The sequence below is a fragment of the Myotis daubentonii genome, chromosome 14, assembly GCF_963259705.1.
Source record: "Myotis daubentonii chromosome 14, mMyoDau2.1, whole genome shotgun sequence".
Lineage (NCBI taxonomy): Eukaryota > Metazoa > Chordata > Mammalia > Chiroptera > Vespertilionidae > Myotis > Myotis daubentonii.
In genome coordinates this window covers 52,360,460-52,381,448 of record NC_081853.1, presented here as the reverse complement: position 1 = coordinate 52,381,448, position 20,989 = coordinate 52,360,460, and the positions used below count along the sequence as shown (strand labels likewise).

General features: G+C 42.9%; 1 protein-coding gene across 2 annotated transcripts in view; it reads left to right on the top strand.

The window, feature by feature from the left end:
- SCN11A (sodium voltage-gated channel alpha subunit 11) overlaps positions 1 to 20,989 on the top strand; it is a 90,244-nt gene that overhangs the window by 33,576 nt on the left and 35,679 nt on the right. Inside the window, exons 5-12 of one of the 2 annotated variants that reach the window (XM_059664435.1) lie at positions 5,671 to 5,799; positions 7,354 to 7,454; positions 12,001 to 12,174; positions 12,956 to 13,019; positions 15,325 to 15,466; positions 16,018 to 16,215; positions 17,150 to 17,323; positions 19,912 to 20,041. In XM_059664435.1, coding sequence (XP_059520418.1) covers positions 5,671 to 5,799; positions 7,354 to 7,454; positions 12,001 to 12,174; positions 12,956 to 13,019; positions 15,325 to 15,466; positions 16,018 to 16,215; positions 17,150 to 17,323; positions 19,912 to 20,041 — 1,112 coding nt within the window. Of the gene's footprint in view, positions 1 to 5,670; positions 5,800 to 7,353; positions 7,455 to 12,000; positions 12,175 to 12,454; positions 12,533 to 12,955; positions 13,020 to 15,324; positions 15,467 to 16,017; positions 16,216 to 17,149; positions 17,324 to 19,911; positions 20,042 to 20,989 lie in introns of those variants that run through there. The other variant, XM_059664434.1, reaches the window with a different exon arrangement.

The following is a 20,989-nucleotide window of genomic DNA, read 5'->3' as shown; positions in this document are numbered from 1 at the left end:
CTCCCTCCCGATTGAAAACAACAACCGCGCCCTCCGCCGCCAGCCCGCTCCGCGCCCTCCGCACCTCAGAATTTGACTTCAGCACTGCGCCTCCTCTGAGTGTCCGTATGCGTTTCTCTTTCCTCCTAGTTGTAGGACTTCCACTCAGCCAGCGCCCCTGTGGTTCTGGGTGATGTCCCTTCCTTTTTTTGGTTTCACTTTTGAAGTAGTTGTTCAAAGCAGCAAACTCCGGCGTTAACCTATGCCGCCATCTTGGTTCTCCGATGCCAATTCTTCTACTTAAGCTTTCTTATGCTCATTGTTTGCATGGCATATCTTTTTCTATCCTTTTACTTTCAACGCTTTTGTGTTTTTATATTTAAAGTATATCTCTTGTAAAGAACACATAGTTGGTTTTGTGGAGTTTTTTAAACAGTCTATCAGTCCAATCTCTGTTTGTTTGTTGTTGGTTTTTTTTGGTGTGTGTGTGTGTGTGTGTGTGTGTGTGTGTGTGTTTTGTTAATCCTCACCTGAGGATATTTTTCCATTGATTTTTAGGGAGAGTGGAAGAGAAAGAGAAAGATGGAAAGACAGAGAGAAATATCAATGTGAGGGAAACTCATTGATTGGTTGCCTCCTGCATGAGCCCCAACCAGGGCCCAGGCTGGGGAGGAACCTGCAACCAAGGTATGTGTCCTTGACAGGAACTGAACCCCAGACCCTTTGGTCTGCAGGCCAACGCTCTGGCCACTGAGCAAACTGGCCAATCTGTGTGTGTGTGTGTGTGTGTGTGTGTGTGTGTGTTTTAATGGAATATTTAGTTCACTTGCATTTAACACAATTTTGGATAGGCTTGAATTTAGGCCTATTGTTTTTCTATTGGTCTCACTTTGTACGTTGTTCATTTGTTCTCTTCTGTTCTCTATTCCAATCTTCTTTTGTGTTAATCGGGATGTTTAGTATGTCATTTTAATTCTCTACTGGCTTTTTTACTTCTTTGCATTATTTTTTAGTGGTTGTGCCCTCTCCGTTGGTGGGTGGAAACTGGAATCTGGTTAAGGCCAGCCAGCTCAGGGGCTGTGCCTTGGAACAGGGGGCATGTACACCCCTGGCAGTATCACTGGGGAAAATGGTTTCTCCTCTGAGAGCTGCTGTTCCATGTGAGAAGCTAACTGAATGCAGGGGGCTACTGCTTATTGTTTACAGCAGTGTCCCTGGAAGCTTCTGTGGTGAAAAGAGTGGGACTTGTGAGCAGACAGACCCAGGAGGTGGAATTGCTCCCAGCCTAGCAGTGGTTTGCCCAGCCCAGCACTTCTGGAGAGATGTAATGAATCCTCCCTTCCCATTAAGGAGAAGTAGTGGCCCAACTGAAAGCTAATTTGCTCAAGGCCATTTTCACTACTAAAAGACCCATAAGGCAGAGATATGGAAAAACAAAAAACAAACCTTGTCTAGGGAAGCAGAGAGGCTGGAGGTAGGGGTGGAAGATGGGGAAAGCTGCTGCTGTCCCCAGGTGGCACTTGGAGCCGTAGTGGATGCATGAAAGTGAGGCTGGGAGGAGGCTGTTGAAGATGTCCTCATAAAAGGAAGCATGCAGTTGGGTGATTAGGCCAATGGGGGGAGAGTTTCTTCAGCATTCTTTGGTTAGAAAAGCATTAAATGGGGAAAATTAAATCCAAGTTAATAGCTCTCAGAGAATGAATGCAGAAGTCCTCCAGGACCAGGCGATGGTATTCTGTTAACCTACTTGGACACCACCTATGGCCCTGCTGGATACTCTAGCTATGCTTGAACTGACAGTGACACACTCTAGGGGATTGATGGGTTAGGGTCTCCCCGTTAAGGAGCTCCTAAGCCCTGCTCCCTACTGGTGAGCATAGCTCTTACTCCACATCACATGACATGTTGGTCTGCTTGTCCCACCATTTGGCCAGGCTTCTGCAGAAAAAGAGAGAACAATGGAATTGGGAGGTGGGAGGCTACATAGTCAGGCCGAAGTGGTAGTCATGGGCTGCTGTCTCTTTTGCTTGAGATCTAAATGAAGATTTTCAAAAATCCCTCAAATCTGCAATTATAGCCTTTCCCCCAAATACCTATAAGTTCATAAATTATATCTGAGTTTAAAAAATGGTATTTCAAAGCAGACATTAATTAATCTTCTGTGTTCATCTGTCACCTAAAAGGTGATCAGTTTAGAAAGGGGCTGAAGCAGAGAGGAGCTCTTGCCTGTGGCAACCTCATAACCATTTCTTCTTTGGACTTGGCTGCTTTGGGATTTTTCAAGTTCTCAAGACCTTAGTTCTATCTATAGCTTTGAGGGCTAACAATGGCTGGATATTCTACCACTTTTAATCTGAACAAACAGATTGTTTGCATTGATTGTTTGGCTCCAAAAGTGAAACTAGTGTGTGTGTGTGTGTGTGTGTGTGTGAGAGAGAGAGAGAGAGAGAGAGAGAGAGAGAGAGAGAGAGAGAGGGAGAGAGAGAGAGAGAGAGAGAGAGAGAGAGATATGGGGGGAAAAGGAAGAGGGAGAGAGAGAGGGAGACAGAGAGACAGAGAGAGGCAGAGAGAGAGAGAGGAGAGAGAGAAAAAGTGCAAACCCAGTATTTTTCACAGCTTGGGATTATAACAAGAGAAATAAGGTATTATGTTCTGTTTTGGAGGAGGAGGAAGGGGAATTAGGGAAATAAATTAGAGGATAGACATGGTGAAGGACTCAGGGGAGAAAATGAAAATACTAGTAGTTTAGCCTGCCAGCAGAGCATTGACCTATGAACCAGGAGGTCACAGTTTGATTCCCTATCAGGGCACGTGCCCGGGTTGCAAGCTCAATCTCCAGTGTGGGCTGTGCAGGAGGCAGCCGATCAATGACTCTCTCTCATCATTGATGTTTCTATCTCTCCCTCTTCCTCTCAGAAATCAATAAAAAGAAAAGATAAGAATTAACAACCAAAGTGGTTCCCTAGCGGGTTGGGCTCAGTAGATATAGTGTTGGCCCTTGGACTGAAAGTCCTGGTTTGATTCAAGTCAAGGGTATGTACCTTGGTTGCAGGCTCTATCCCCAGTTCTGGTAGAGGCTCGTACGGGAGGTAACCAATCAATGTGTCTGTCTCACATCAATGTTTCTCTCTCTCTGTCTCTCCCCCTCCTTTCCACTTTCTCTAAAAAAATCAATGGAAAAATATCCTCAGGTGAGGATTAACAAAAAAAAAGTGGCAAAATACACATTACATAAAATATACCATCTTAACCATTTTAAGTGTTTAGTTCATTGGTATTAAGTTACATTCACATGGTTGCGCAACCATTACCACCATTCATATCTAGAAATCTTTTCATCTTGCAGAACTGAAACTCTGTACCCATCCTATATAATAAAAGCCTAACATGCTAAGTGTCTAATTGTCTGGTCGTCCGTTCAACCAATCAACACGTAATATGCTAATGATATGCTAAGGTCGCTCAACTGCTTGCTATGACGTTCACTGACCACCAGGGTCAGACGCTCTGACCAGTAGGCGAGCTTGCTGCTGGGGTCCTGCCGATTGGGACTGAGTGAGATGGGCTGGACATGCCCTGGAGCCCTCCAGCAGTCCCTCCCCAGCTGGCCAACCTCCTGTGTCCTTCCCCAGCCTCGATTGTGCACCAGTGGGGTCCCTTGGCCTGACCTGCTCCCTCTTGCAATCTGGGACCCCTTGGAAGATGTTGGAGAGCTGGTTTCAACCCAAATCCCACAGGCCAGGCCAAGGGACCCCACTGGTGCACGAATTCACACACTGGGCCTCTAGTTAAATAATAACTCCCCATTCTGCCCTCCCCCTCATTTCCTGGCAAACACCATTCTACTTTCCATCTCTGTGTGATATTTGACTGCTCTAGATGCCTCATATAAGAGGAACCATACAGTGTTTGTCTTTTTGTAACTGGTTTATTTCCCTTAGCATAATGACCTCAAGGTTCATCCGTGTTGAACCTTGGTTCATCCATGTAACATGTGACAGGATTTCCTTCCTTTTAAAGGATGAATAATATCCCATTGTATATACCACATTTTATTGATCTATTCATCTGGATCAATGGATATTTGGGTTGCTTCTACTTCTTGACTATTGTGAATAGTGCTGCTATAAACATGGGTGTACAAATATCTCTTCAACACTGTGCTTTCTATTTTTCTATATATACCCAGATGTAGGATTGCTGGATCATATGGCAATTCAATTTTAATTTGTTTGAAGAACCTCCATACTATTTTCCATTCTGGTTACACCATTTTACAATCCCACCAATACTGCATAAGGGTTTTAGTTTCTCCATATCCTCATAAACACTTGTTATTTTCTGTGTTGTTTTTTTTTTAAAGTAGCCATCCTAATGGATTCAAAGTAATAAATCATGATGGTTTTGATTTGCATTTCCCTGATGATTCGTAATATTGAGCATCTCTTCATATTCTTGTTGGCCTTTTGTATATCATCCTTAGAGAAATATCATTCAAGTAGTTTGACCACATTTTTAAAGTTTTTTTTTTTTTTTTAATTTTAATGAGAGGAAGGGAGGGGAAGAGAGAGAAAATTCAGTGATGAGAGAGAATCATTGATCAGCTGACTCCTGCATGCCCCCTGCTGGGGAGTGAGCCTGCAACGTAGCATGTGCTCTGACCAGGAGTCAAACTGGGACCTCCTGGTTCTTGGGTCAACGCTCAATCACTGAACTATACTGGCTGGGCAGTTTGACCATTTTTAAATTGTATTATTTGATATTTTGTTGTTGAGTCATGGAAGTTCTTTATGTAATCTGGATATTAACCTCTCATCAGATAAATGATTTGAAAATATTTTATTCTAGGAGTTTTATACTTTCTGGTCTTAAGTTTAGCTCTTAATCTATTCTGAGTTAATTTTTGTACGTGATGTAAGATAAGGATCCCACTTTATCCTTTTGAATGTGGATATTGAACTTTCCCAGCATCATTTTGTTGAAGAGACTGTTATTTTTCCATTCAATAGTTTTGGCACCCTTGTTGAAAATCATTTGACCATATATGTGAGGACATATTTCTGGGCTTTCTATTCCAATTTTGATTTTTTAGCTCAGATTTCGTTCTTTTCCAAGATTGTTGAGGCTATTCATGGTTCCTTGAGATAGCTACATGAATTTCAGGATACATTTTTTTTTTATTTCTGTAAAAAATGTCATTGAGATTTTGATAGGGATTGCATTGAATCTATAGATCCCTTTGAGTAGTATGAACACCTTAACAGCATTAACTCTTCCAATCAATGAACATGGGATGTGGAAAGATTTAGCTTTTAGCCTTAGGTTTACTTTCGTTTTCCTTTGCCATCATCTCCTTCTGTACATGAGTGACAACTGCAGAAAAGCAGTGACAAACTATATTCCCAAGTCTCAGGGCCCCATGTTGGCTGAAACTCTGCTCGAGGATGTCGCTGTGAAGCTAGGCATTGTAAAGTGGCTTTACAACTCTAGCATGGGCCTGTTTTTCAGAAATTCTAACTACTGGAACTTGCTTGAGGAGCTTGTCTTTCTGAACTCTGGTTTGCTAAAGACCAGAATGTTAAATGTCACACTAAAATGGATAAAACCTAATCAAGGCCAGATAAGACAGGCAGGCTCTCTGCTTTTCACATCACTTATATTCCTTCTTGCTCTGAATGATTTACTTTGTAGGTATATCTTCACTGGGATTTATGTTTTTGAAGCTTTGATAAAAATATTGGCAAGAGGTTTTATCCTGGATGAGTTTTCTTTTCTTCGAGATCCATGGAACTGGCTGGACTCCATTGTCATTGCAACAGCGTAAGAATGTTAAAGATTTTTAATGGAGAGACTTGGGGTGGGAAAGAAGCCCCTTTGGCTTACATCAGGGCTCTGTGTGAATCCACATGAGTAGCTAAGTGTGGTCTAGTAATGCCTTAGAGCTCTGAGGGCAGTGTTGGTTGACCCTGAACAGTACCATGTAGTCAGTTGGCCAGAGGCGTCCATGCACAAAGCCATTTCTAGGCCAACCCTCATGTTCTCATTCCTTCAGTCATTAATTCACCAAACACTATGAGCCAGGTTCGGTGTAAGATACAGGGCTTGTGATAATGAAAAAACAAAACAAACAAACATACCTCATTCTCAGTCCAGATGAGAGAGAAACAATCAGTGACCATTACAGTCTGGCACGGTGAGCGTTGAGATAGGAGCTGTGCATGTATCAGGCTGTCAGAGCATGTATTGGGCTTCCGGAGCATATATGGGGCTGTCAGAGTATGAATCAGGCTGCCAGAGCATATATGGGGCTGTCAGAGTATGTATTGGGCTGCCAAAGCATGGAGGAGGAACCAAGGAGTCTAAAAAATCTTTAGCTACTACAAGGACACAAAGAGTTTCTCTCATGTTGCCTTCTAGAATTTTTATAGTTTTGGCTCTCATGTTGAAGTCCATGGTCCATTTTGGGTTCAATACTGTGTATATTGTATATGACAGGTGAAAACTGAAGTTCTTCCTGAAGGAAGGGGCATCAGTTTGGCATCTGAATGATGAGGCAGAGTCAGCAAAATAAGAAGCAAGAAAAGAAACGGTCTATTGCCAACACAGTAACAGCAAACCTTTAATTAAGTTGTCAAGCCAGCCATTATTTTAAGCACTTGCATATATTTTCATACCTAATATTCCCAAAAGCCCTTTGAGGTAGTTGTTATTCATTTCAGAGTTGAAGGTCTACAATCGGGTGCTCTTAGCTATTGAAAGGTGGTGTATGGTGTAGTATAGCAGTGAATAGTGTGGGCCCAGGAGACAGACCACCTGTGTACCTTATGGGCTTGGCCACATATTGAGACCTTAGGGAAGTGCCTGGGGCCAATCAATAAACATTTCAATTGATTTATATTAAGCATGGATGTAGCCACAACTATTTCAAGGAATCCTTACCTTTGTCCAAATATAAAGATTAGTTGAGAACAGCCACCTGTACAATCCCTGGTCCATAGCAAAATAGAATATTTGGAGACCCTGAGATGAAAGTGGGCTTGGGAAGGTGAGGCCCCAGATTTCCCCTCTGTGGACCCAGGGCCTAGGCCAGGGGTCCTCAAACTTTTTAAACAGGGGGCCAGTTCATTGTCCCTCAGACCGTTGGAGGGCCGGACTATAGTTTAAAAAAAAAAACTATGAATAAATTCCTATGCACACTGCACATATCTTATTTTGCAGTAAAAAAACAAAACGGGAACAAATACAATATTTGTATTTGCATGTAGCCCGCAGGCCATAGTTTGAGGACCCCTGGCCTAGGCTATGCTTACTTGTGCCTATGATGGTGTGCAGTGCAGCTGCAGGACTGAGCTTTTCCTGTGCCTTGTCTTGTAGGTTTGTGTCATTACCATTTATGAAGGCCAACAGCATCAGTCTGTCATCCCTGCGTACCTTCCGAGTGTTCAGGGCTTTGAAAGCAATTTCAGTAGTTTCAGGTAAGTCACTTTAACTTTCAACATTGACACTTAGTGGGGGAGAACATTCTTTTATATTTAAAATTTCTCCAAATGTCATATAAACCAAAATCAAACAAACAAACAAACCAACCAACCAATTCTGCTTTTACTTTTTATTTGATTGTTCAACAAATATGTATTGTGCAGGTGCTATGCTAACTGCTTGGGATATATCAGTGAGCAAACAAAGATCCCTGCCCTCATGGAATTTACATTGTATGTGGGGCGGTGGGGAGACAGACCCTAAACAATAATTATCCTATATAATAAAAGCCTAATATGCGAAGTGTCCTGTCGGCCAGTCAGCCGTTCAACCAATCAAAGCATAATATGCTAATGATATGCTAAGGCTGCTCAATGGCTCTCTATGACATGCACTGACCATCAGGGGGCAGACAGTTGACTGGTTGACCAGTCGCTATGACGTGCACTGACCACAAGGGGGCATATGCTTCAACCAGTAGGTGAGCTTGCTGCTGGGGTCTGGCAGATTGGGACTGAGTGAGATGGGCTGGACACACCCTGGAGCCCTTCCACGGTCCTTCCCCAGCTGGCCAACCTCCTGCATCCCTCCCTGGCCCCGACTGTGCACTGGTGGGGTCCCTTGGCCTGGCCTGCTCCTTCTTGCAATCCGGGACCCCTTGGAGGATGTTGGAGAGCTGGTTTCAGCCCAAATCCTGCAGGCCAGGCCGAGGGACCCCACTGGTGCATGAATTTGTGCACCGGGCCTCTAGTAATAAATAAGTTATCCAGCATGTTAGAAAGTGATATGTGCCATAAAAAAATACAAACAAAAGGAAAAGTAAACAACATGAGAACTACTGGAAGTCACAGTAGGGGAAACAGGTTGCAGTTTTCAATAGAGTGGTTAGGATGGGTGTCATTGAGAAGGTGAGATGTGAGCAGATTTTAAGGACATGATAGTTTCACAAGCAGATATATGGTAAAGAGTATTCTGGGGATAGGAAACAGTCCAAAGACTGGGGATAGGAAGGATATGAATGAGCCTGGAGCAGACAGAGTGAGGAGCCAGATGATGGAGATGGGAACACAGAAGTGAAGGGGAGGCATGTAAGTGCTGGGAAGATTTGAGCTTTGCTCTGAAACAAATGGGAGCCAGGTGAGGGCTTTGAGCAGAGGAGTCGCATGACCTGGCTCAGGTTTTGAAAACATTACTTTGTGTGGGGACTAGAATGTGGGGGAGCAAAGGTAGAAGCAGGAACCCAGTGGGAGGCATGTCGTTGCCATGGAAATGTGCCACTCAGATCTCCTACTGCAAGGACCATAGTTGACTAATGGTCTCAGCTGCCATCTGTCTGGATTCACCACTGCATTCATGTTCATGCCAAGATTGTGCTTTCCCTACGTATTGGGAACACTATTCTTTTTTAATTTTATTGATTTCAGAGAGGAAGGGAGAGGGAGAAAGAGAAGGAAAGATGTACGATGAGAGGGAATCATTGATCAGCTGCCTCCTGCACACCCCCTACTGGGATTGAGCCCACAACCCAAGCATGTGCCCTGACCAGGAATCAAACAGTAACTTCCTGGTTCACAGGTCAACACTCAACCACTGACCCATACCAGCTGGGCTAGAGGAAGGATGTGGGACTCCCCTATTGGGGGACTTTAGCTTAGGAGCTCCCCAGAAACCTGGTTGAGACTGTCACATCACCACTAATCTGAGGCTTGTCCTGTCCAATCATGCTTCCTTCTTATTCTCCTTTCCCATGTGTCAGCCCTGTGTCACAGTCGGGCTCTCCCTGCCAACTCTACTCCTTCCTGCTTATTCTTCACAGGCATTTCACCCAACCAATCTCTTGCAATCTGATCCCATAGTACCTGCTTCCCAGAAAACCCACACTGACACAAGGGGATACTGCCACAATCCAGGCAAGAAATGGTGGTGCCCTCAGATCAGCTGGTGGTAGAGGAGTTGGTGGACAGCAGTCACATTCTGTATACATTTGAAGGTAGAAACAATAGAATTTCCTGATAGGTTGATTGTATGTGGTGTAAACAACAAAAAAAAAGAGTCAAGGGTGGGTCAAGGATTTTAGCCTGAGTGACTGGAAAGATGAAGTCGTCATTGACTGAAACAGGGAAGACCATGAAAGGAGCAGGTCTTGGCGGTCAGGGTAGGAGTTCATTTTGGACATGTTCTGTTTGAGATGGCTGTGAGACATCCAAATGAAAGTTTTAAGTGGGCGGTTATATATGAGCTGGGAGTTTCAGGGAACAGTATGGGCTGGAGATATAATTTTTGAAATCATGAGCCTATAGATGGTATCGAGAGCTATAAAATCTGAGAGATCACCAAGAGAACAAGCACAGATGGAGACTAGAAGAGGGTGAAGGTCTGAGTCCTGGAGCCTGCCACCTAAGGGGAGGGGCGAAGAGGAGTCACCAGGAAAGGCAATGAACAGGAGCCACAGGAAAGTAGGAAGGAAAGCAAAGGTGGTCTCATGGAAGCCAGGTAAGGAAGGTGCTCCGTGAATCAGGATGAAGACAAAGATGGGTGGTAACTATGAATTCCAGTTTATTAAAAACGAGGTTATTATGGTACACTCTTCTCCTTTCCTTCGTCTTTCCTCTACAAAAAAAATCATTATAAAAAATTCCCTTTCTGGAGTTCTTTCCCACCTTCCATCTTTCCTACCCCTCTATCCGTTATATTAATGGCTGAGCTACTGTATCAGAACTATAGGCAATTTGGGTCTTTTCAAACAGAGCAATGGGTTATTTTTTGAATCTCCATAAAAGTAACTACACGGTGATAGGAAACTGGCAGTCAGAGGACAATTACGTAGAATTTGTCTTTCCTCCTCCTCCTCCTCCTCTTCTTTTGCAAAGTGGACCTTGGTTTCCCAGGTAGATTTAGGGGCTCTCTGAATGAGCTGAGTCCCTTGTAGTATCATACAGGTAAAATATATACTGAGGCAGTCACTTAGTGGCTTTATTGTCTCCTTTTTCATCTCTAAGCAGGTGATTATAGTCTCCCGTATGACTCATGAGCACATGGGATCTCGATGTTTTTTGGAAGTGAAGGTGTAAGGCACAATCTTTTAAGGGACTATGTAAAAATTATTTAGGAATCACAACCATCTTCTTTCATTCAATTCTTCTTGCACTGGAGAAGACTCAGGTCTCTTATAGATGAAATTTGGACTTGGATGAGGTCGTAGCAATTTCTTGTTTGACTGCAACTGGGGACATAGCAAATGCCCCAGCTTGGCCTCAAGGCTTGGCTTCTCCCCATGTGACATTACACTTTGTGGGAAGGTTATCTACGTAGGGCTGCTTCTGCCTTGTGTTCTCAAGTCTACCATATATGGTTTACATGAATCAATTGAAACTTTGTTGGGTAGTGTCATCCCACCTGTTATAGTTCACATCTGGTTATCTTTCCAGCTGTGTTGAGATCAGAGCCCATGACTCAGTTGTGAGCTAGGCTGACTTGTGGCTCCTCACCAGATTGTGCACATCTTTTCCAACTCTGCTGGTACATCATGCTGGTAACTTGAAACCAGGGGGAAGGGGTATATGGAAGGAGAGGAGGAATCTACACTATGGAATTCAGCAAACAAGGAAATCTATAAATGCTTTAAATGAAGAGTTTCCCATACCCTCCTTCCCCCCTTCCCACTCTGCCCTCCCTGGGAACTGATTTTAAATATTTGCCAGCATACTATAAGACTATGTTCTTATTGGTAACTTTGGCATTCTAACAGTGTGCCATGGACACTGTAGGTGCTCTGTAAATTCTTTTTGAATGAATGAAAAAGCAACCATATTATAACTAGTAATCTGAGAGTTTTTTTCCCTAGGACATCCTTATTATTTGAGTCCAGACCAGCCGTGGGCAAACTACGGCCAGCGGGCCGGATCCGGCCTGTTTGAAATGAATAAAACTATTGAAAAAAAAGACCGTACCCTTTTATGTAATGATGTTTACTTTGAATTTATATTAGTTCACACAAACACTCCATCCATGCTTTTGTTCCGGCCCTCCGGTCCAGTTTAAGAACCCATTGTGGCCCTCGAGTCAAAAAGTTTGCCCACCCCTGGTCTAGACAAAGCTCCTCTTTCAGCTTCTTTTAGTAGGTAGTGACTGCTAAATGTTAAATATAACCATGGCTCCTTTTCTTGGATGGCCTCATTCTAACCTTAATGATATATGTGCCTCCCCTTCAGCTGTGGTGGTGCCGACACAGTTGTCATGGTTACTCCCATATGGCATGTTTCTGCTCAAGGTCTTCTCATTTGTTTTTCAGAGCACCCCTGTGGCAGACGTAGGGCAGGGATGGGGAGCTGAGACCTAGACATGTGGAGTACTCTGATGACACACAACCTCTAAGGCACAGAGTTGGAACTAGAACTCCTGGCATCAGAATCCTAGGCCAGGCCTGTTTCCAGTTCCAGCCTGCAATCAGATAGCTTCCGAGGCCGTGGCTGCTCCCTCCTGTGTCTGCCTCTAGCCTGTGTCTGAGTGGGGGCTTCTCTCCACACCTGTCCTCCTCCTCAGGTCTGAAGGTCATTGTGGGGGCCTTGCTGCGCTCTGTGAAGAAGCTTGTTGACGTGTTGATCCTGACTCTCTTTTGCCTCAGCATCTTTGCCCTGGTAGGTCAGCAGCTCTTCATGGGAAGTCTGAACCTGAAATGTGTCAAGAAGGACTGCGAGAACATCAGTAACCCTGATGGTAAATACCCTACTTTTTATTCCTTAGTTTGTGCATAGTTAATTTTGTTTTATTCCCACTCATACCATTTATATGTGTGCATTACAGAGTCTCTTAGGAGCAGGGGGTAACCTCATCTGTCCAGGGTTCTCCTGCAGGCAGATGCATGTCTTAGAGAATTGCCTCATTCTGTGGGTTTCTATGGAGAGAAAAAAAGCCCAAAGTCACATCCATAAGAACAGTGTCAGCTCCCATCCTTTTCCACAGAGATTTCTGCCCACTTCTTTGACATGTTTTACAGAAGTCTTCAGAATGCCTGGATTTGGCCAAAGCAAACCAGCAAGTGCCCAGTCCGCAGTCCCGAGTATTTTCTCTGATGGTATCATTTCTTTTTGCTTTGCGCCCTCTTCACACTAGAGGTGACCCTATTCCCATTTCACGTGCCGAATCTCACGTGGCTCCGCTTTCTTCATATTTGTCTGGGCTTATGAGCTTCTCATGGGCTGAGTCTGTGTCCACTTCATGGGGTGGTCTCACCAGTTTTATGTCTCGAGAGGCAAAGCGGAGGTGATGTCACTGCTTTCCCTCCTCCTCTTTCTTCCTCTCTCCTTTCCCTCCTTTTCTTTTGCTCCTTTCTGATGGCCTAGGTCCCCTCCAGTTCCTCTCTGGACATCCACTTGGATCACTGTAGAGGGTTTTGAACCATCTGTTTCAAGTATAACCTGGCATATTTGCTGTTCTCTTTCATTTCAGTGGTTTCTTTTTAAAAAAAAATCTGAACTTATGATTCTTTTCTTCTCAGACTATTGCTTTGAAAAGAAAGGTTCCACTGAATTCAGGTTGTGTGGCACCTGGTTGGGTAAAAGGTAAGAAGCTTATATTCTCCATTTCTCTCTCAAGCAGAGCAACTCTAGATCCTTTAAAGCAGTGGCTCTCAACCTTCCTAATGCCACGACCCTTTAATACAGTTCCTCATGTTGTGGTGACCCCCAATTTCATTGTTAAAAATTGAACATAATTAAAGCATAGTGATTAATCACAAAAACAATATGTAATTATATATGTATTTTCCGATGGTCTTAGGCGACCCATGTGAAAGGGTCTTTCGACCCCCAAAGGGGTCGCGACCCACAGGTTGAGAACCACTGCTTTAAAGTGATGTGGCAAGCAGTCTTCACCTAATGATTGTGGAAGGCAGTGATGGAAGTTCTCAAACAGTACTGATTTTTTTCATATGTCTAAGCAAGTTTAGATGTGCATTGTTAAATTAAAAAATTAACATGATTACAAAAATCATTAGTAGAATTAAAAGATAAAGTTGAGTAAATAGCCCAGAAAGTAGTAACAAAAGACAGAGACAGAAATATCACAATAAATACCAATCCAGAAGTTCTAACTTTTGAAAAAGAATTCAAGAAATAGAGCACAGAAAAAAACAAAAAGGAAGACATTAGCAAAGAAATAATACAGAGAATTTCCCTGCGATTAAGAATGCAGCTCCATTGGTGTCCCATAAAGTGCCCAACACAACATATGAAAAAGGACCATGCCAAGTGCATTATTGTGGCATTACAGAATCTTTGGGGGAAACGATTTTAAAACCAAAGAGAAAAAGGTAATCGACAAATAAAAATTAAAATGAGATCAGAATTCCCACTAGCAATACAGGATAGTAGCTGAGCAGTGCCTTAATATTTCTAAGGAAAAATAATTTTCAACGTAGAATTCGATTTCTGGCCAAACAATCAACTATGAAGCTAGAATAAAGTTATACTCATATATGCAAAGCCACCCAGTCTTCTTAGGAAGCTACTTGAGATCTGCTCCAGAAAAGTGAGGAAGTAAAACTTGGAAAGAGAAACACGTGAGCCAAGAAAAAAAATGTATTCGACCCAAGAGAGCCGTTGACATGGACCACAGCATTTTTCTATGAAGAGCGATACAATAGTGATGAAGCAGGATGGGATCAACCAGCATAGCAGAAACTTAATCAACAAGGGCTAAAATCGATCAATTCAATATCAGTATAAGTATTATATTTAGAGATGTGGATGTAAAATGTTTAAAAGTTGTTGAATTTGGGATGTGTAAGTGATGATTAAAGAATGATGGCATGGTTTTTATTATAAGCATAGGTGCCATGTGATTTGTAAACCACATATGCTTTACTTTGATAAAAATACTATTTTTATTAAAAATTAAGAAAGCGCATGCCCTGGCTGGGTGGCTCAGTTGGTTTAGTGTTGTCCCATATACCAAAAAGTTGTGGGTTCTATTCCAGGTCAGGGCACACACATACCTAGGTTGTGGGTTTGATCCCCGGTTGGAGTGAGTACAGGAGTCAACTGATCGATGATTCTCGTTCTCTTCCTCCCTTCTCCTTATCTCTCTAAAAATCAATAAAAGCATATCCTCGGATGAGGTTAAAACAAAAAAGGAAGTGCACATCCTTAGTATATCATAAAGATACACTTAACAATGTGTGTTTTGGTGATGTGGGCAAAGACCTGTGTACAAGATATCCATTGTTTGTAGAGTAAACCCCAAATGTTTGTAAAGGCAAAAGAGTGTTAACAAATGTAAATATTCATCATTAGTCAAGCAGTTAGATAAATCATGGGGTTGTAAGACATGAAAAGAATGGGGTATCTCCCTGTAGGCTGATATGGAAAGATCCTCAAGCTATATTGCTCCATGAAAAAAGCAAGGTGCATGAGAGTGTTTAAAGAATGCTTCCATATATGTATTATAGAAGATATGTATTGATATATATGTGCTTCTATAATCATAGACACTTCTAGAAAGTCACAAAATAAGTTAAACTGTTGCATCTAGGAAGTAGAACTGGGGGTTGAGGGGGAGAGGGAGAGGGAGACTTGATATTTATTGTATGACCTTTGCTACTGTTAGTTGCTCACTATATCACTGCACTTAAATTTTTAATGAAAAACTAGCTAATATAAATTTCCTAACCAACCTATTTGGAAAGAGTCAGTGGGTACCCACAATAAGGTATAGGCTGGGAGGGTTGACAGACGGGGATGGCCATTCTACAAATACTGAATTCACCCAAGACTTTTGGGTGTGAGCCCATGGCCCTCAGATGAACCAGTGCTATGGGGTGGGGTGAAGTTGTTATTCTTTCTCTGTTCCCTTGTTTCCCATATCTAGTGCCTGTTCCCACCAGTTTGCATGCATCCACACCAAAAAGAATCCTGACTATGGCTTTACAAATTTCGACAACTTTGGCTGGTCTTTTCTTGCCATGTTCCGGCTTATGACCCAAGATTCCTGGGAGAAGCTTTATCGACAGGTTATCTATTATTTTTATTTTCTCTCTCGAATATCTATCATTTATTTATAACCTACCATCTGTTCTTCACCTTTGTCCCCTATTCCCCACCTTAACAGTGGTACTGTTACATTATGCTTTATAAATTCTATTAGGAACATAAAAATGATAAACATGATATATGAAAGAATAATGCATACACCTTTCTCCTCCTAGAAATATGACAGTTCTCCATATCCCCTCCTGCCTGAAGGTCCACCACTAGTGCTTCAGTTTCCATGAAGCATTACTGTTGTTCTTGCCTCTTTAATTTTAAAATGCAAATACTCTGGAGAAATTCATAGGAAATTCACTGAGACTTCCATGGGAATGGATGGATGGCATCTTCTCCTTGAGAGATAGGGCATCAGGAGTCCCTGGGTAACTGGGGAGGCTGTAGATGAGGCTGTGGGCAGCTGAGCCGACTGCTGCTGGGGAAGACCAATTGGTACTGTACAATTTCTACTTGAAATGATGGTCACCGCTATGTGGAAGAAGGCTTCAGCTGCCAGCGTGTGCTCTGTCCCTTGCAGACCTTGCGTACCTCGGGGCCCTTTGCAGTCTTCTTCTTCGTGGTGGTCATCTTCCTGGGCTCTTTCTACCTGATTAACTTAACCCTGGCTGTTGTCACCATGGCTTATGAGGAACAGAACAGGAACGTAACTGCTGAGACGGAGGCCAAGGAGAAGATGTTCCAGGAAGCTCAGCAACTGTTAAGAGAGGAAAAGGAGGTACGGCTTATGGGGTCAGACTGTGGGCTCTACTTTGGGGGACCCCAAGGGCCATGGGACCTGAGGCTCAGGCTGCTGTATGAGGCCTGATCATAGCACTCGACATACTGGTGCTTTTCTGAGAATTTAAACCCCTTGCAGACTGGCTCTGCTGCTATCTCTCACTAAGATGTCTAGGCACAGGGCTCTTGGGAACAAGGAACCCTTGGTTTAGTTACTCTTTGACCTTTTGAAACTTGAATCTTCTAGGACAGATTCCAAATTGCTGGCTAGAAGAGGTAGACAGAGACAGAGACAGAGACAGAGACAGAGATAGAGATAGAGATAGAGATAGAGATAGATACTCCAGGTTCTGCTCTAGATTTTATTGTGGGAATCTGGAGATGTTTATGTTCAGGGCCTTGCTTGAGAGAGTCTGGGAAGTCAATAATGGTGGCTCTAGAGACAACAGGCATAATCATCTCTCCCTTCTTAAAATTCCTGTCACAGAGATAGGCCATCCTCATTGCTTTGCTGGTATCTTTAGATTTTTCCAGTTCAATTCTAGATTTTCAGGGCAGGGACCATTTTTTATACTCCTCACCTTCCATAGATATATCTCAGGGGGAAACCTATTGTATGTCCTTAATATCTACATCATAGGCACATACATTTATCGAGTTCCTAGCACATACTGGACACTGTGCTAAGGTTAGTGATACAGAGATATGAAAGAGTCTACTCTGCCTTTGAGAGCTGCAATCTCCGTGGGCAGACAGGACATGTTCCCCAGAAAAATAATGACAAAGCTAGCAATTCCAATTAGGTGATGAGCAATCTGCATGGCACAGTGCTACTGAAACAGGGAGAGAGTGCTCACAAAGGTTGAGGTCATTTGTAGTGTTTCATAGGGAGGTATAACCTGTTTATTAATTATGTTTGTTCCTTTTCTAAGGCTCTGGTTGCCATGGGAATTGACAGAAGTTCGCTTAATTCCCTTGAAGCATCATCTTTTTCCCCAAAGAAGAGAAAGCTATTTGGTAATAAGAAAAGGAAGTCCTTCTTTTTCAGAGAGCCTGGGAAAGAACAGGTTCTAGGATCAGATTCTGACGAAGATTCCCCAAAAAAGGTAAGTGTTGGTCAAGGAATTAATGATGGGTCAAGTTGTCAATCTAATTGAAAGGATTCATTCATTTATTTACTCATTTATCCACTCCTCCATTTGCATACACTTTCCTTCACCCATGTGTCTATTCAGTTACCCATTATTTCCAAATATCTACTTAAAATGTTGACAGTGTTTACTATCTGCATGGCACTGGGGTCGGTGACAGGGATACATGAGATATATAAGACAAACAACTAATGATGAAGATACACTAAAAAGGAGGCAGTTGCTGTGCAATGTGATGACTGACGTGATGATTGCTGTGGGAGAACAGTGTTCCCTCCCAAGCAAACCCTGAGACATTAGAGTGCAAGTAGATTACTTAGAAAGTGATCCCAGGAAGCACTAAGAGGGGAGGAGAGAAGCAATACATGGAAGAGAGGGTAGCCAAAGGAAGTGCAATATCAAGCCATTTGCCACTGACGATACTTGTAGTTTAACTTCCCTAGAGTGGGGGCGACAGGATATGTATACACCAACTTTGGTCCATCATTGGTTAAAGACTGCTAGGGTGAAAAGACAATAATTTTTCTGTATTTCTAACTTGCTGTGTAGTAGGGCAGAAGGGGTTCAGGTAACAAGAGAAAGCATTCAGGTAAGGCCCAAGGACGTATGGATGAGGCCAACAACAGCATCTGCTTCAGATAACCAACCCAATGACAGTGGCTTAAACTATGGTGAGAGCAGGGAGGATGAAGAGAGATGAACAGATTGACAGAGTACAGTGATCTGCAGAAGGTAAAATTTGGCAGTTGACTAGATATAGAGAGTAGGGATGATGCCCGGTTTATAGCTTTGGTGGTTGACTTGATGGAGGGTAATTTACGGAGACAGGAAAGGAACTTGTCCTGGGGATGTTGAAGATAGCAAGTTCAGTTTTGGACTGTCAAGTTTGATGTACTTATGGATCATCCAAGCAGAGAAGCCAATTGGATGTACAGAAATGAAGTTACTGGGGAATGTGCAATAGGAAATACTAGTAAAAAGCTATTTTTATCATTAAGGTGGGAGATGTTGAAACATGTTTTACTTGTAGACAAAGGAGTCAGAAACAGGGAAAATGTTGAGGATAAGGCCATGGACTAATGACTAGAGCCACTTTCCTGGGATGGGAGGGAGAGGATGTGGGCAGCAGGTGTGTGTGCATGCCTGAGGATCTGGGAATGTTGGGGGGATGGAGTTGAGGGGCCTTTGCAGAAGTAGATGGACAGATATCATCTACTGCTGTGAATAGTTCTCTGATGGAGTGACAGAGTATAGAGGCTTCCTGTCAGAACACAGCATATGGAAGAGACTGCAAATCCTTCATTTAAAAAAATTCCTCACCCGAGAATATCTTTCCATTGATTTTTAGAGAGAGTAGAAGAGAGAGAGGGAAAGACAGAGAGAAATATCAATGTGAGAGAAACACTTTGATTGGTTGCCTCCTGCATGAGCCTCGACCAGGGCCCGGGCTGGGGAGGAGACTGCAATCTAGGTACATGCTCTTGACCAGAATCAAACCTGAGAGCTTTGGTCTGCAGGCCAATGCTTTATCCACTGAGCCAAACTGGCTAGATCTGCAAATACTTTTTTAGTATTTTGAAAGTTTCTCCTTGTTCCACAAAGACAAAGACCCAGACACCTAATATAAAGTGTCTTTGCCCTTTAATTAAAACAGGAGATAGCTATATAAAGATTACAGGTTGCCTTTTGAACAGGTGATCACAGAGGAATAGTTCCCTCTGGGACTCTGGTTGGTCAGAACTTTTGGGAAATAAATCATTATGGATACTCGAGGTTCCTGGATAGCTGAAGGTTTATGTTCTTTAATCTCCAGAGAATTTAGAATTATAGGTAAGTAAGCTCTTGAGCACAGCCTGAGAGAGTGCTTGAGGGTCAATACATAGATCTTGTGATATTTGATTGTTCTCTTCAGCTACTGTTTCCAAATCTATTTAGGTAGCATTTAAGGCACTTCACTCTCTGGCTCTAATCCACCTTTCTAAATTTATCTCTCCCTCTCAAGCATTGATTCCAAATTAGATTTTTTATTGCTTTCATACCCTGAATCACTGTTCATTATTGTTTTTTTTTTTTTGCTTGAAAAAAACACAGCAAATGTTTATTGTTATATAATTCTTTGAGTTTGAAATCCAAAATAAAGTTGTTGGTAGGCCCAAACTTCCTCTGGAGCATCTAAGGCAAACTCTTCCTTCCCCATTCTGAGCTTTTGATGGGTTGCCAGCAATCATTGGTATGTTGATTAGTTTTTGTAAATTTTTGTTTGCTTTCTGTTGACAATGAATAAATCACAGAGAAAAAAAATTTCTGTAGATAGGCCTATAGATACATGCACCCATAAGAAACATGAGTGGTCAAACCATATTTCTCTTATTTATTATATATGAAATAAGAGAACTGAACATCTGTCATCATCTTGAAATGAGTCAACCTATGTAAAATATTGAACGTCTTTGTTGTATGTGGCATTGAAACTCAGTAGTTTGTGAAGTTTTGAAGAGAGGTGGCCTCTTCCCTCAGAAGGGCCACCATGTCCTTTTTTATAGCCATACCTCCTAGAGCAAACCAAACGACTGTCTCAGAACCTGTCAGTGGATTTCTGTGACGAGCATAGAGACCCCTTTCAAAGGCAGAGGGCGCTGAGTGCTGTTAGCATCCTCACCATCACCATGCAGGGTAAGTTCTGCTTCCTAGCCCAAGGGAGGGCCTAACTTCAATCATATCCTTCCATTCTTCCTCTCTTCGGTGTTCTCCTCCCCCCACCCCAAAGCCCTCTGCAACCCGCATACTTCTTGCAGAGTGATTTCCTGTGCCTTTTTGGAGCATGTGAGCAAAGTGGTTTGGAAGAAGGGGTCTTCCCTGTAGGCCCACCCTGAGTTGGCACTTGGATAGGACAAGAGCACACACAGAATCTCTTGATTGGGCGAGGCAGTCACAGGAGGTCTCAGTGACAATGATACACAGCCTAGAAGAGAAGACATAGAAATTTCTAGTAGGTGGCAGTTGTCATTGAAGTTGGAGTTAGGAATGTGGCATGGACATAGGAGACCTGTGTAAGCAGGCTGGATCCATCTGATGGACCCGGTTAACAGCAAGTAATAAGGACCAACTCAAGGGTTGGTGTTCAAGGACAGGACTCGTCACTGTAAGGAGAGGGTTAAATGGATCATTTAGCACTTTTGGGCCTATTGAATTACCTCATTTGGCCTGCATGAGTCTCTGAAATGGTTCCAGGAAAATCAGAACTATAGCTGCTTTCAGACCTGAACTCAACCAGGTTATAGAGTGCTGCTTGTCTCTGAGAAAAGATGCTCTTGTCTGAATATCTCTCCTGCCCCTGAACCCTGAAAGCTCTTGTGCCCCTATTACAGCTGTCAGCATTGTCTGCCTCGAGTGAACATAGCTTGGGCTTGTGTCTCCCTCTCCCAGGGGTTCACAGTATAATGACTTGTATACAAGCATAAAGACTTGATGTACTTGATTATACCACAAGCAAGTTGTATGTGGAAAACCTTTCTGGCTACACCAGTCAGTGCCCTTCTTGGCTGGTCATGTGTCACAAGAGACCCTGGGGAAGAGGGAGGAAGGAATACAGAAAGCAGCCAGACCAGTTCAGAGATCACT